Source organism: Condylura cristata, unplaced genomic scaffold, assembly GCF_000260355.1.
Source record: "Condylura cristata isolate star-nosed mole 26May11 unplaced genomic scaffold, ConCri1.0 scaffold00025, whole genome shotgun sequence".
Taxonomy (NCBI): Eukaryota; Metazoa; Chordata; class Mammalia; order Eulipotyphla; family Talpidae; genus Condylura; species Condylura cristata.
The window spans coordinates 30687160-30698448 of NW_004567126.1; the positions used below are offsets into that span (position 1 = coordinate 30687160).

Genomic DNA, 11289 nt, shown 5'->3' on the forward strand with positions numbered 1-11289 from the left:
GGTTCACCTACCTGGATTCCACCCCGCTCACCTGGCCTCCGCCCCTCTCACCTGGCGCAGGTAGAGTTTGAGGACGTTGCTGACGTCGTGGGGTGAGGCCTGGCTCAGCTCCACCAGCTCCTTGGCGTTTTCGAAAGTCTGGCACAGCTTCTCTACGCGCGTCTTCACCCCGTTCACCCGGTAAATACCCTGGGGGGCCGGTCATTCAGGTCCGAGCCTACCTCCCCTTCCAGGCCCCACCCACCGCCGAACCCCCACCGCTGTCCCCGTGGGGGTCACCTTAGTGCGCAGAGCGCGCCGCTCGATCTCGGAGATGCACTTCTTGATCACGAAGGGTATGAGGTCCGGGCTGTCACGCGCCGCCTGGCTGAAGTCCTGGCCAAAGAGCTGCAGGCGTCCCTGTAGCTTCTTGTGTCCACACTGGATGGCCAGTGTCTCCAGACACTTCTTGTGGCAAGCCAGGCAGCACTGGGGACGGTGCGGAGTGAGCCATCCTTCCCACCCCAGCCCAGTGTGATGTCACACCTAAACCACATGCGCACCCCGCGCACCCCTCGGCCGCCCGCTCCCGCTGGCTCCCAGCCGCTCGCCCGCTCACCTCCTCGCACTCGGCACCCTGGAAGTACACGTAGCTGTTGCATTCCCGGCACTTGGCAGGGGTGCGGAGCTTGCGCAGCCGGTGGGTGCGGGCCGCCTTGGACAGCGCCACGTGCTGGAAGGGCCCGCTGTGCACGGCCACTGGCAGCTCGGGAGCCATGCCATTGAGGTCAGCTGCAGAGCAGGCCGACAGGCAGTCAGCCGCGCAGCCAGGGCCAGGCCCACGGGGCAGAAGCCCTGGTCTCCCCCACACCACCCAGCTCGGCGGGCCCTCACCTGGCTCGAAGGCCGGTGCCGCTGCACCGCTGTCCTGGCTGCCGGCGAGCTCCTCGCTGGAGGACATGGTGCCGCTGGATGAGGTCCGCTCTAGCTGCTTAAAGTCCCCTGGCGGGAACAAGCAGGTCAGACCCCTGAGCCAGGAGGGGCCAGCTCAGGGTCCGCCAGGGGCTCCCCCAGGGCACACCCCCGGCGCCCACGAGGCCCCGACGCCCCTCAAAGGGAAGGGCAGCCCAGGGAAGCCCCCCCACCTGAGCCAGAGGCAGGGTCCAGGCTGCCTGCAGACTCTGACGTGGGGACTGGCCACGACTTGTTCACCCTGTGTGTGCGCCCACCTGAGGAAGGGAGCCTGCTGGTGACCGAGGGCTGCGGGGGGCGGGGGACCTGCCGCGGGTCCTGCCCACACTCACCCTTGTGCTCCTTGGCAAGTGCCCCTTCCTCTGGGGGGCTGCTGGTGGCCTCTGACCCCACACCGTCACCTCCGCTGAAGCTGCCTTTGCGGCCACGCGTGACCGGAGACCTAGGGGGACACACAGCCGGGAAGAGAAGTGGCGATGGGGGTCACGGGGGCCTCGTCGGGCCGCCCCGCAGGGGGGCCGGACTCCGCGCCTGGCCCACTCTGTACCACGCGACGGCCGAGACGTGGGGCTCAAAGTCGTAGTGCACGTCGGGCTCCTCGCCGCGCTGCAGCTGGCGCACGTGGGAGGCGTACTGCTGGCCCGGGTCGTACAGCTTGCTGCTCTCGCACAGCATCTGGAAGTGCACGGGCAGCTGCGCCGTCTGCATGTGCATCATCTGGTAGTAGGAGATGGTGACCTGCGGGCGGGCGCCGGGTGAGGGGCGGCACCACGCTGCCCGCCGCCCGCCGCCCGCGGGTGGGCGGGGCGCCCTGCCGCACGCACCGACTTGATGGTCTGGTCGCTCTGCCGGATGACCTCTTGGGTCTGCCGCAGCACTGTCACCTTGGTGTCCTCCAACTCCTGCTTCTGTGTCTTGGCATCCGCGATGCAGGTGCGGTACGTGGCCATGGCCTCCTCCGCCTGGGTGCGGCGAGCGGGAGGCGAGGGCTCAGCCCCGGCTCAGCCCTCCGGTCCCAGGCCGGACCCGGGCGGGGCCCGCAGGCAGGCCCCGAGCACCCCGGCGTGACGCGGCTGGCACAGAGCCCCCGCGGCTTCCCACAGTGCGCCAGGCGCGGCCGCTACCCTCACCTTGTTCTTGGCCTCCTCCTCCAGGCGCCGCCGCTTCTCCAGGGTCTTGAGGGCAGACCCCCCCGCCCCAGGCGCCGCGCCGGACTGCTCCTCCTCGGCCCTGGCCACCAGGAGGCGGGCCTTGTCGTGGTCCTCGGAGCGCTGGTTGTAGCTCTGCTTGGCCTTGCGCAGGTTGGACTCAGCCTCTTGCTGCGGGGGCAGGGGGGGACGGCGGCCACTTCCAAGCCTGTCCCCCCCGAACTCCTCTCCCCCTTCCTGCCACTCTGCCACCCACCTCTCTCGCCGCAAGACCCCCTGTTCCAGCTGGGTGAGCAGAGGCTCTGCCCCAGAGCCGGCCGTGGAGGAGTCGGGGTGACAGAGGGGCCACAAAGGGGCCTGCTGTGCCCATGTAGCAGCGAACTGAGGCCCAGCTAAGCTCTGACAAGTCACGGGACTTGTGGCTTTCTTTCATTTCCCTTCCTTCAGATGAGAACAACAAGGCCACCAGGCAGGAAGTCGGGCACCCTCAGGGGTGGCAATGAGAGTGCTTACGTCAAGACCCAGTGGGCTTCCGGCGCCTCACAGCTGCTCCGCCAGAGGCGTGAGCATGAAGGAACCAGTGAGCTTACCCAGCAGAAACCAGGCCTCTCAGTGAGCGACGTGAAATGCACCATGCCGCCGGCCGCGGCCTCTGCACCCCAGTTCGACCCCGGCCAGGGAGGGACCCCAGGGCGCAGCAGACTCCTCCCGTCTCCCCGCTGCTCCCCTCAGCAGTGGGTTTCAGTCTGCCTGCCTGTTCTGCTCCCTACTCACCCCCCATGCCTCTTGTGTGCACAAATAATTAAAAATTAAAATATATATATATACCACAGGTAAAATACAAATGGAGACAACAAATGGAGAGACGGGAAGCCAAAGATTGGTTCTCTAATATGTAAAGAGCGCTGGCGAATCAGTCAGAAGCAGACCACGACCTACCCCAAAGTGAGAAAAGGACATGGACCCGGAGTCCACACAAGAGGGAACCCGTGGCTGTGGCGCCAGGCAGTCGGCACGCTCACGCCCAGAACCACAGTTCCGTTTCGGGCGCTGCGCGGGTTATTGCCGAGCCCGACGGGCGCGCCGCCTGCGACACCAGCTCAGCACCACAAAGGTCCGCCGACAGGGATTTCGTCAAGCGGCCGCGGGGCCAGCAGTGCCACGTCCCAGGGCCGAGGGGGTCTGACGAGGCCCTGGGCACGGCCGGCGAGGACGAGCAGGAGCGCGGGCGGCTGCGAGGACGTGCAGGGACACCGGGGGGCGCGCGGGGGGGACGGGGCTCCTCGCCAAAGACTCCGGACCCAGTTACAGCGCAAATAAGAGACGCGTGCCCGAAACAACCTCGAGGAGACGCACGAGGAAACACCCACACGGAGGCCAGCGGGAGCTGCGACAGGCTCCGTCTCCCCGCCCCAATCTGCTCTTCGCAGCCACTAGTGCTGCGGCCCTGATGACCTGGCCGGGGAGCACCGGGAGGCCTGGCCCCCGCGAGGTTGGGGCGCGGGGCTAGCGCACCCTCGAGGCCGCCCGCCCCACAGTACCAGCTTCCTCTGGGCCCGGTGCCACGACTCCTTGATCTCCTTCCTGCGCTTCTCGTGCTCCAGTCGCCGCAGGTTCAGAGGCTGGGGAGAAGCGCTGTGAGTGGGGGCCCTGACACGCCCACCGGCCGCCCAGGGCGCTGCCCACCTGTATGAAGGTCTGGGTCTGCAGTATGCTCACGGCTTGCACCAAGCTGTGGCCAAAATCCAGGTCCTGCTCCAGGGCCAGTGAGTAGAGGGACAGGAGGGGCATGTGGCGCTGTGGGGGCAGTGGGAGGAGGGGACCCGTCACTTTGAACCCCCAGGGCACCCCGCTCCCCTCCCCACCCCGGCGGCCGTCACCAGCATAGACGGGAGGCCCACACGCGGGCCTGGGGCCCTGCCCGCGCCTGGGCCCTACCTCCTGCATGAAGCTCTGTCGGCAGCTTTGGGCGATCTTCTGCACACCTTTGGCGAAGTCCATCTCTGCGGGGGGGACACGTGTAAGGCGGGGGCGGGGGGGCGGGGGGCGCCGCCCCTGGGCACAGCGCTCACCCAGCATGGTGCGCTTCTCCAGGTAGCCGATGAGGTCCTTCATGTACTTGGCCATGTCCTTGGCGTACTGCAGCGCCGCACCCACGCCGCCCTCGCAGCGCTGCAGCAGCATGTCCACCTCCTCGGAGGGCAGGCAGCCTGCGGGGGGCGCCGTCAGCCTCCCAGCCCAGCCCCCCACGCCGCCGCGGCCCCTCCGCCCGGCGCCCAGGTGGGCGGCTCACCCTCGTCACCGTCACCGTCCTCGGCGCCGGCCTGGGCCTGGGCCCCCTCTCCCCGCGGTCCGTCCAGGTTCTCCAGGGACTGCACAGAAGGAAGACAGGTGAGTCCGGCCCAGGGCCGGGCCCTGCCTGACGCCACAGACGCAGCCCGCCCCTCCCCGGGCAGAGGGACAGGGGCCAGAGGGGCGCCTCACCCTCCCGCCCCCTCGCCCATGCAGGCCAGCCCTGCTCACCTGGCCAGGGTCCCCCACCGGCACTGACAGGAAGTTGTTGCCGTCCACTTCACCCAAGAGGAACTCAGACACCCTGCAGGGCAGGCGGCTGGCATCAAGAGGCTCGGGGCCCCCCCCACACCCCCCCACGCCACGGTCACCCACTCACGTGCAGCTGAAGGAGAAGGAAATAGCCTCCAAGGCTTTGTAAAACTCCTGCTTGTCCGACTCTTTGTTGCACTCATAGTGGAAAGCTGGGGGGCAGAAACAAGCATTCGGGGGGCTGCTCCCCGCAGCCACTGCGGGGAGCCCCTGGGCCGGGGGAGCATTGCAGCAGCTGCACCATCAACCTCCTGTGAGCCCTTCAGCGTCCACTTCAGACGTCCCAGCCCGGAAAGCCGCATCAGGCACTGCCTGCCCAGCCCGGCCTGCTGACCTTTGACCTGGGCGATGAGGCTGCAGGCGGCAGTGAGCACCTCCACGGTGTTGAGCGGCGGGTACTTGCAGGTGAGCTGGCGCAGCACTCGCAGGGCCTCGCCCAGGTGTTCGTGGGCCACCGGCCGCCGCGCCTCCAGCCGATCTGTGGACGGAGCAGACGTGGGGGGCAGCCCAGGGAGCACCTCCCTCCCCCCTCAGACTGCTCTCCAGGGGGCGAAACAGGAGGGAGAGGCTGCTGCCCAAGGCTCACTGTGTAGCGAGGTGGGCACCGGCCCTCTCGGCTGCTGACCAGACCCACAAGGGCAGATCCGGGCCTCGGCAGTCACCTCTGCTGAGCCCACTCTCTCCTCGTCGGCGGAAAGCAAACCCCCGGCGGCCCTCTCCCTGCAGCCCACTTGGGCCTTTCGGGCCCCAACCCCTCAGCCCCCACACAGCTGTCCAGATGTCTCCCTGCTCCGCCTGCTGGCCACAGGCCTCCAGTGTCTCGCTCTCCCCCAGCACAAGCTGTGCAGCACCCCCATTCTGCAGAGAGGGCCACGGAGGCAGGGTGGAAGCGAGCTCAGGGGCCAGGCAGCGTCCCCCCACACCAGCTGTGCAGGCAGAAGGCCCTTCCCGGCTCGGTCTCAGGGCAGTGGGGGCACAGGAGGCGTCACAGCGGGCAGGGTTGAGGTCAGATGTGAGTCTTCGAGGTTTTAAATCGCTCTACTAGGGCCTCTCTGGTGGCGCAACAGGTTAAAGCGCAACACTATGAAGCTGGCCGCAGCCCCCTCTGTGCGAGTTCGATCCCCGGCCAGGGAGTGACCCCCAGGGTACAGCAGACCTCTCCTGTCTCCCCCGCTGCTCCCCACTACTAAAAAAAAAAAAAACAAAAAAAAAAAACCTGAAATGGACCCCTGAATGCCACTCCCAGGAGACCCCCAACAGGGTCACCGGCCCGGTGGACCCGGTGCGCTCCCCCCACTTCCCTGCCCTGGGTACCCAAGTACTCTCACTGCTTGAATCCAAGGAGCTCAGGGCAGTGGGCCTCTAAGAATCCAGGGATGGGCCCTCCCTGGTGGCGCAGCGGGTTAAAGCGCAGCACTGTGAAGCTGGCTGCGGGGGCTTGGGTGCCAATTCGATCCCCACCCCGGAGGTGACCCACATGGCCTGGCATGTCTCACCTGCTGCTCCCTCAGCAGTGGACTTCATTGATCTGCCTGTATGCTCCCCACTCTGCCTCTGGTGAATCCTCTCACCACCCCTGCACCTCTGGCCTGCACCCCTGTTCTGTGTACATAAATAAATCTTTAAAAAAAAAAATCCAGGGCAGCCAGCCTTGGGGAGACCAGCCGGGGTGCCCTCCCAGGGTCTTCCCTCCTCCCACAGGGGGCCTAGGTCTTTGCCACTGGGATCCACGCCGCCCCCCTACCTGGGAAGCTGAGGGCAGGCAAGACCCTTCAGCAGCACAGCATGCTGCCTGGGCACGCCTCAGGACTGGCTCAGCCTCAGCTGGCCAACAGGGAAACTGAGGTCCAGCGCCAAAGCACAGGGTGAGGACACCCCAAGGCAGGCCAGGGTAGCCCCAGCTAACAGGGCGGCACCCCAGTGAACCCTGCTGCAAGTCAGAGCCTGACCTGCGGGGGGTCCCCAGACTCGCTGTGGGGCTGACTGTGCCCACAACAATCGCAGTATGAGGGGACACAGTGGTCACAGTTGCTGTGGGCACTGTCGCTCCATCTTACAGAGGGAGGTGACCAGGCTGGGTCTCACAACCAAAGTATTCCACCCCAGGGTCCCCCACCTTCCTGGCTCTGGCCCCACTTCCTGCAGAAGGCCCTTGGCCTCAGCCCCGCCCAGGCCTCGCCTCCAAGGAAGCCCCAGGAGCAGGATGGGAAAGGAACTGAGATTAGAGAGTTTCCCCAGGAAATGTGAGGCACCCGCCCGAGACCAGATAACCCCTGCCCACCCCACCCCGCAGGGCCTGGCCGCCCTTGCAGAGCTCAGCACCAGCGCCAGCGCCAGGGCCCAGGCGGAGCTGCGTCCACTCCGTCCACTCCGATGCCCCCAGGGCCGCCCGCTCAAGGCCTCGGTTTCTTCATGTGTAAAGCGACACCTGAGGGCCGGTCAGAGGGCCTGGCCAGCTCCACACCGCCACACTACACTACAGTTCCGGAACAGCGGGCGGAGGCAGCCTGCGGGCCCCGAGGTGCCCTCCAGGCCACCAGGGACAAACAGGAAGCAGATGAAAATAACGGGCAGGAAGCCGCCTGTCAGGGCCAGGGCAGAGGAGAAAACGAACGGGCATCCGCACTCCCAGCCACTGGGCTCGCTTGCCCGTCTGCCCGACCCCATCAATCAGCCCCGCTCCAGACCCGGGCCTGCGCCACCACCTGCTCGCAGCCCAGGCCGACCTCGCCCACCTCTGCTCTCACACCTGCCCGTTCTCCACCACCCTCAGGTCCTGCCTTCAGCTGCACACACCCCCACGCCAGACAGCCAAGCCTTGCCCTCGAGCGCATCTCTACTCTGCGCTCAGAGCTCCTTTGCCTCAAGCCCCTCTCCTGTTCCCACCAAGCATCCCCCAGAGACGTGGCTGCCCAGGCTTGTTCCCCGGGGCCCTCCTTGCAACCCCCTTCCGCGGGGTGCCTCCCCCAGGCCTCACCATCTTGCAGAATACAGTCCCTGAGCTTTTCAAGGCTCTCAGCAAAGCGGGTGACGTCCGTGATCACTGAGGAGAGCTCCATGAGGTCAGGGCTGGGCCCCTCCACGGGCACCTCGGGGCTGGCCGCTGGCAGTGGGCTGCGGTGGCCGCGGCCTAGTGTCCAGGAACCGGCACCAGATAGCGGGAAGCCGGCCGCGCTGGCATGGCGGCTCAGGCTGGTGGGCCGCTTCAGGGTGCCTGTGGCCTTGACATTCGAGGCCGCACCTGGTGGCTCCAGGCTGGATCCCTGAGGCACCGCATCGGCCCCGTCTCTCTTGGTCAGCTCCTGGAGGGCGGGGGGGCTGGTGAGTCAGGGCTGCCGCCCCGGCACTGCCTCCGTCCCCAGAGGTGCACTGAGGCTCTGGAAGATCTTGGGCCTGACCCACCATGGGTCAAGGGTCAGGGGTCACAGGGCTGAGATTTCATACCAGCCCCTCCCACACCTGTTACCCAACATCCTCTTCTCTCCAGCTTTCACAAACAAGTCTGCCTAAACCACAACTTAGGGTGGGGCCTGTACAGGGCAGAGGCACCCCACTTCCTGCTGCTGGGTGGAAGATCCGGCACCCTCCCGTAGGCCCTTCGGGGTGCAGCACGTACTTCTTGATAAAGATATTATTGTTGATTCCTCTAGCTAAACCCTGAAACCCGCAGTCGCCCCAAACGCTGTAGCCCCTACAGTCCTGGAGACCCTCCCCAGGCCCTTACCCACATGAACCCCAGGACCCGATCCACCTGCCCTGTGAGCCTGCGGCTCTCCCCAGAGTCCCAGACCCAACTCCGCCCACCCCACCCCACCCCACCCCACCCTGTCGTCCTCCCCACCCGTCCCCTGGGCCTAGCAGTCAGCCTGGACCCGGTGGGCAGGGTAGTAGCCACCCCGAAAGGCTAGTAGCCACCCCGAAAGGCTCTCACCGTGAGCTGAACGCCAGGGCCCCCTCCGGATCTCCACATCTGCCGTCCAGCCCTCAGGGGACTGTAGGTAGCGCAGGAGCCCTGCCTCCAGCCCAGCATGGCGGCGATGCCAGCCTCTGGGTGCGGCCTGCCCCTGGCCCCCACCGCTTATGTCATTACAAGGTCCCTGCCGGGTTCCGGTAGCGGTAGCGACTCACCCCCGAGAGCTGCGGGCTGGGGCTTCCCGCCCGGTTCTTTTTCGAGATGGAAGGGGTTTTCATGAGCTCCCGCTTCTTCCTGGAGAACATGGTGGGGCGGGAGCGCAGTATCCAGGGGCGGCCTGGGGTCAGCGGCCCGGGGCCTCAGCGCAGCAGCTCCGGGCACCGGCACCGGCCGCCTGGAGCCCACATCGCCTCGGCCACCCCCTCCCCACTGGCCGGAGCACGTGACAGGCCCAGCCCTCGGGGGCAGGCGCTCGGCTCACAGGAAAAGCCCTCCCGAAGCGCCCGCGGCTCCGGGACTCAGGCTGCCGCTCCGCAGAGTGGGCTTGAGGTGGGGTCTCGGGCCCCGCCCCGGCCCGCCCCCAACTTCCGTTTTCTGGTGTGAAGAGCTGATTCGACGGCGCGCCCCGCGCGGACCGTTTTCTGGTGTTCGCGCTGATTCGATGTGCACCCCGAGCGGAAGCCGGCCCCCCCACAATCGAACACACCCAGACGCCCGCCGGAGAGCACCCGCGCACGAGGACACCGAGGGCAGAGCCGCGCTCAGGCTCCGCCAGGCGCCCCTGGCAGTGACCTACAGCTCCGCACTCAGAGCCGGGGCACAGTCACCTGCCCCGTGCCCCATTCTCTCCCGGGCATCCTGCCTCCAGCCTGGCGCCCCAGGGGCTCTGCTCAGTTCCCACGGCCACCATTGGGGGGGGACGGGGGAGGGGCCTCCAGACCCGCTCCCGCACGGCAGCGTGGCAGTGTGGGTGACTCCCCAGAGCCCACCAGGGGGCCTCCTCCAGTCCCTGAGGCATCGATTTACAGATAGATCCCTGCTCCCTCCTGCCCACCCACAACCACCTTTCTCCAAGCCCCAGCATGACCCCTCTAGCCTCCTCAATTCTTTCTTCCCTCGCTTTCTGGAATCCCAAACCCCAAGCCCTTTACCCTCCTCAACTCCCACTGACTTCAGGTGGGAATGCAGATCTGTGAGGCTCGGGGCATTCAGGCCACAGCCCTAGTGCCCATCTTGGCTCCCAGGGCTGGGTCCATTTGTATCCCTGCCCACCCCTCACTGCCCGTGTCAGGATCACAGGTGAGGAGTAGCTGGCAGGTGGGTGGACTTCTGGCCTGGTCTGAAGGCTTGAGCTCCAGACTGTCTTCTGGGACCTACTAAGGGATCTACCCAGGACGGTCCTAACCCTTGACCTGCCCACTTTAGGCACCTAAAGTTTATCTTATGGACCAGACTGAAGACGTGGGCACTCAGGGCCCTGGGGTCCGTGACCAGGCTTTTAGGAAGTCCACACATCATGTGAGCCACACCCACTCCCCAATGCACCACAGGCTCTCAGTAGACTTGACCATGATTTCACCTGCACGCCATGAATTATGTCCATGGCCACAAACCTGCAGGTGTACACACCGGGGGGCCTGGGGTCTACTTCAGACACAAGCTCAGATGCACCTGTGGACATGCGTGCAGCTGGCGTGTGACACGGGAGCTCTTTCACCACCAAGGCTCTTTATTTCTCCCGGGACTTCTGTCTCTGGCAGCCCAGGGAACCGAGTTCCCGCTTCCCGCTCCAGGTCCTTGGTGCAAAGGGGAGTGAGGCTCAGAGCACAGTCTCAGTCGTACTGGGGCTGTCCAGGACCTGGGTGATGAGTTTGGGGTGCTGGAGGCCTGGTGCAGGGCCTGCCCCCACTACTGCCTCCTCCTTGTTCTCCCCCTCCTCTTCTCCCTGGTCCTTGGAGAAGTACAGGAACACCTAGAGCCGGAGGAGAAGCCACGAAGAAGAATGAGGGGAGTTTGGTTTGAGGGTCAGTCTCCAATCTCACCCCCACCCACAGCCCGCTGGGGAGCAGGGGTCACCTCCTCCAGGGTGGTCTGGCTCACTGAGAACTCCTCCACACCGTGCTCCCTGCCGCGGGCTGCCAGCTCTCCAAAGACTCGAGCCAGGGAGCAGGGCCCTCCCGGCGGCAGCTGGAAGCACAGGCGGCTGCCGTGCGCCTCTCGGAGCTCAGCTCCGGGGAACGTCTCAGTCAGGAAGGCCACAGCTGGCCCGGGCCGCGCCGCGGGCACCCGCAGGGTCAGCGTGTGGCCGGCCCCAAATCTGGAGTGGGCGACACGGAGCTACAGAATGAACCCACCGCCCGCCCTGCCCTACAACCTGGGCACACTCCTCCTGCCACCTTCTGGCCCAGCCCTTGATACCTGGCCCCCCCCAACCCCTTACCCGCCACGTGACCCTGCCCACCCGCTCACCTTCTCTAGCCCCACTTCTCCAGGCCGCGCCCCCTGGCCGGCTTAGTCTCAGCTCCCCTCGGTCTACAAATGCCCACGAGCCTCCCCCACAGTGCCCGGCGCCATGGCCACTCGGTCAGTACCCCTCCCCCAACCCCCGCCCCAAGCCCCAACCCGACTCGAGCACTCCCCCAGGCCGAGACCGCACAGTGGCGGCAGACTCAC

General features: G+C 66.3%; 2 protein-coding genes across 6 annotated transcripts in view; both read right to left on the bottom strand.

Annotated features, from left to right (window-relative positions):
- HMHA1 (histocompatibility (minor) HA-1) overlaps window positions 1-9099 on the bottom strand; it is a 14136-nt gene extending 5037 nt beyond the window's left edge. The window contains exons 1-19 of one of the 5 annotated variants that reach the window (XM_004688932.2): window positions 8832-9099; window positions 7681-8005; window positions 5038-5181; window positions 4771-4855; window positions 4623-4695; window positions 4393-4471; window positions 4172-4309; window positions 4038-4102; window positions 3786-3896; window positions 3641-3721; window positions 2082-2270; window positions 1776-1913; window positions 1499-1689; window positions 1284-1393; window positions 1125-1208; window positions 874-981; window positions 599-771; window positions 280-468; window positions 52-189 (exon numbers count right to left, since the gene is read on the bottom strand). In XM_004688932.2, coding sequence (XP_004688989.1) covers window positions 52-189; window positions 280-468; window positions 599-771; window positions 874-981; window positions 1125-1208; window positions 1284-1393; window positions 1499-1689; window positions 1776-1913; window positions 2082-2270; window positions 3641-3721; window positions 3786-3896; window positions 4038-4102; window positions 4172-4309; window positions 4393-4471; window positions 4623-4695; window positions 4771-4855; window positions 5038-5181; window positions 7681-8005; window positions 8832-8921 — 2511 coding nt within the window. In that variant the 5' untranslated portion in view covers window positions 8922-9099. Of the gene's footprint in view, window positions 1-51; window positions 190-279; window positions 469-598; window positions 772-873; window positions 982-1124; window positions 1394-1498; window positions 1690-1775; window positions 1914-2081; window positions 2271-3640; window positions 3722-3785; window positions 3897-4037; window positions 4103-4171; window positions 4310-4392; window positions 4472-4622; window positions 4696-4770; window positions 4856-5037; window positions 5182-7680; window positions 8006-8634; window positions 8725-8831 lie in introns of those variants that run through there. The other 4 variants (XM_012729858.1, XM_012729857.1, XM_012729854.1 and 1 more) reach the window with 4 other exon arrangements.
- Window positions 9100-10324: 1225 nt separating this feature from the next.
- On the bottom strand, window positions 10325-11190 carry LOC105854052 (ATP-binding cassette sub-family A member 7-like). Its single transcript, XM_012729430.1, has 3 exons — window positions 11176-11190; window positions 10693-10953; window positions 10325-10588 (listed from the first exon to the last, which is right to left on the bottom strand). The coding sequence occupies exons 1-3, from the start codon at window positions 11188-11190 to the stop codon at window positions 10436-10438; spliced, it is 429 nt and encodes a 142-aa protein (XP_012584884.1). The 3' UTR covers window positions 10325-10435.
- Window positions 11191-11289: the final 99 nt, after the last annotated feature.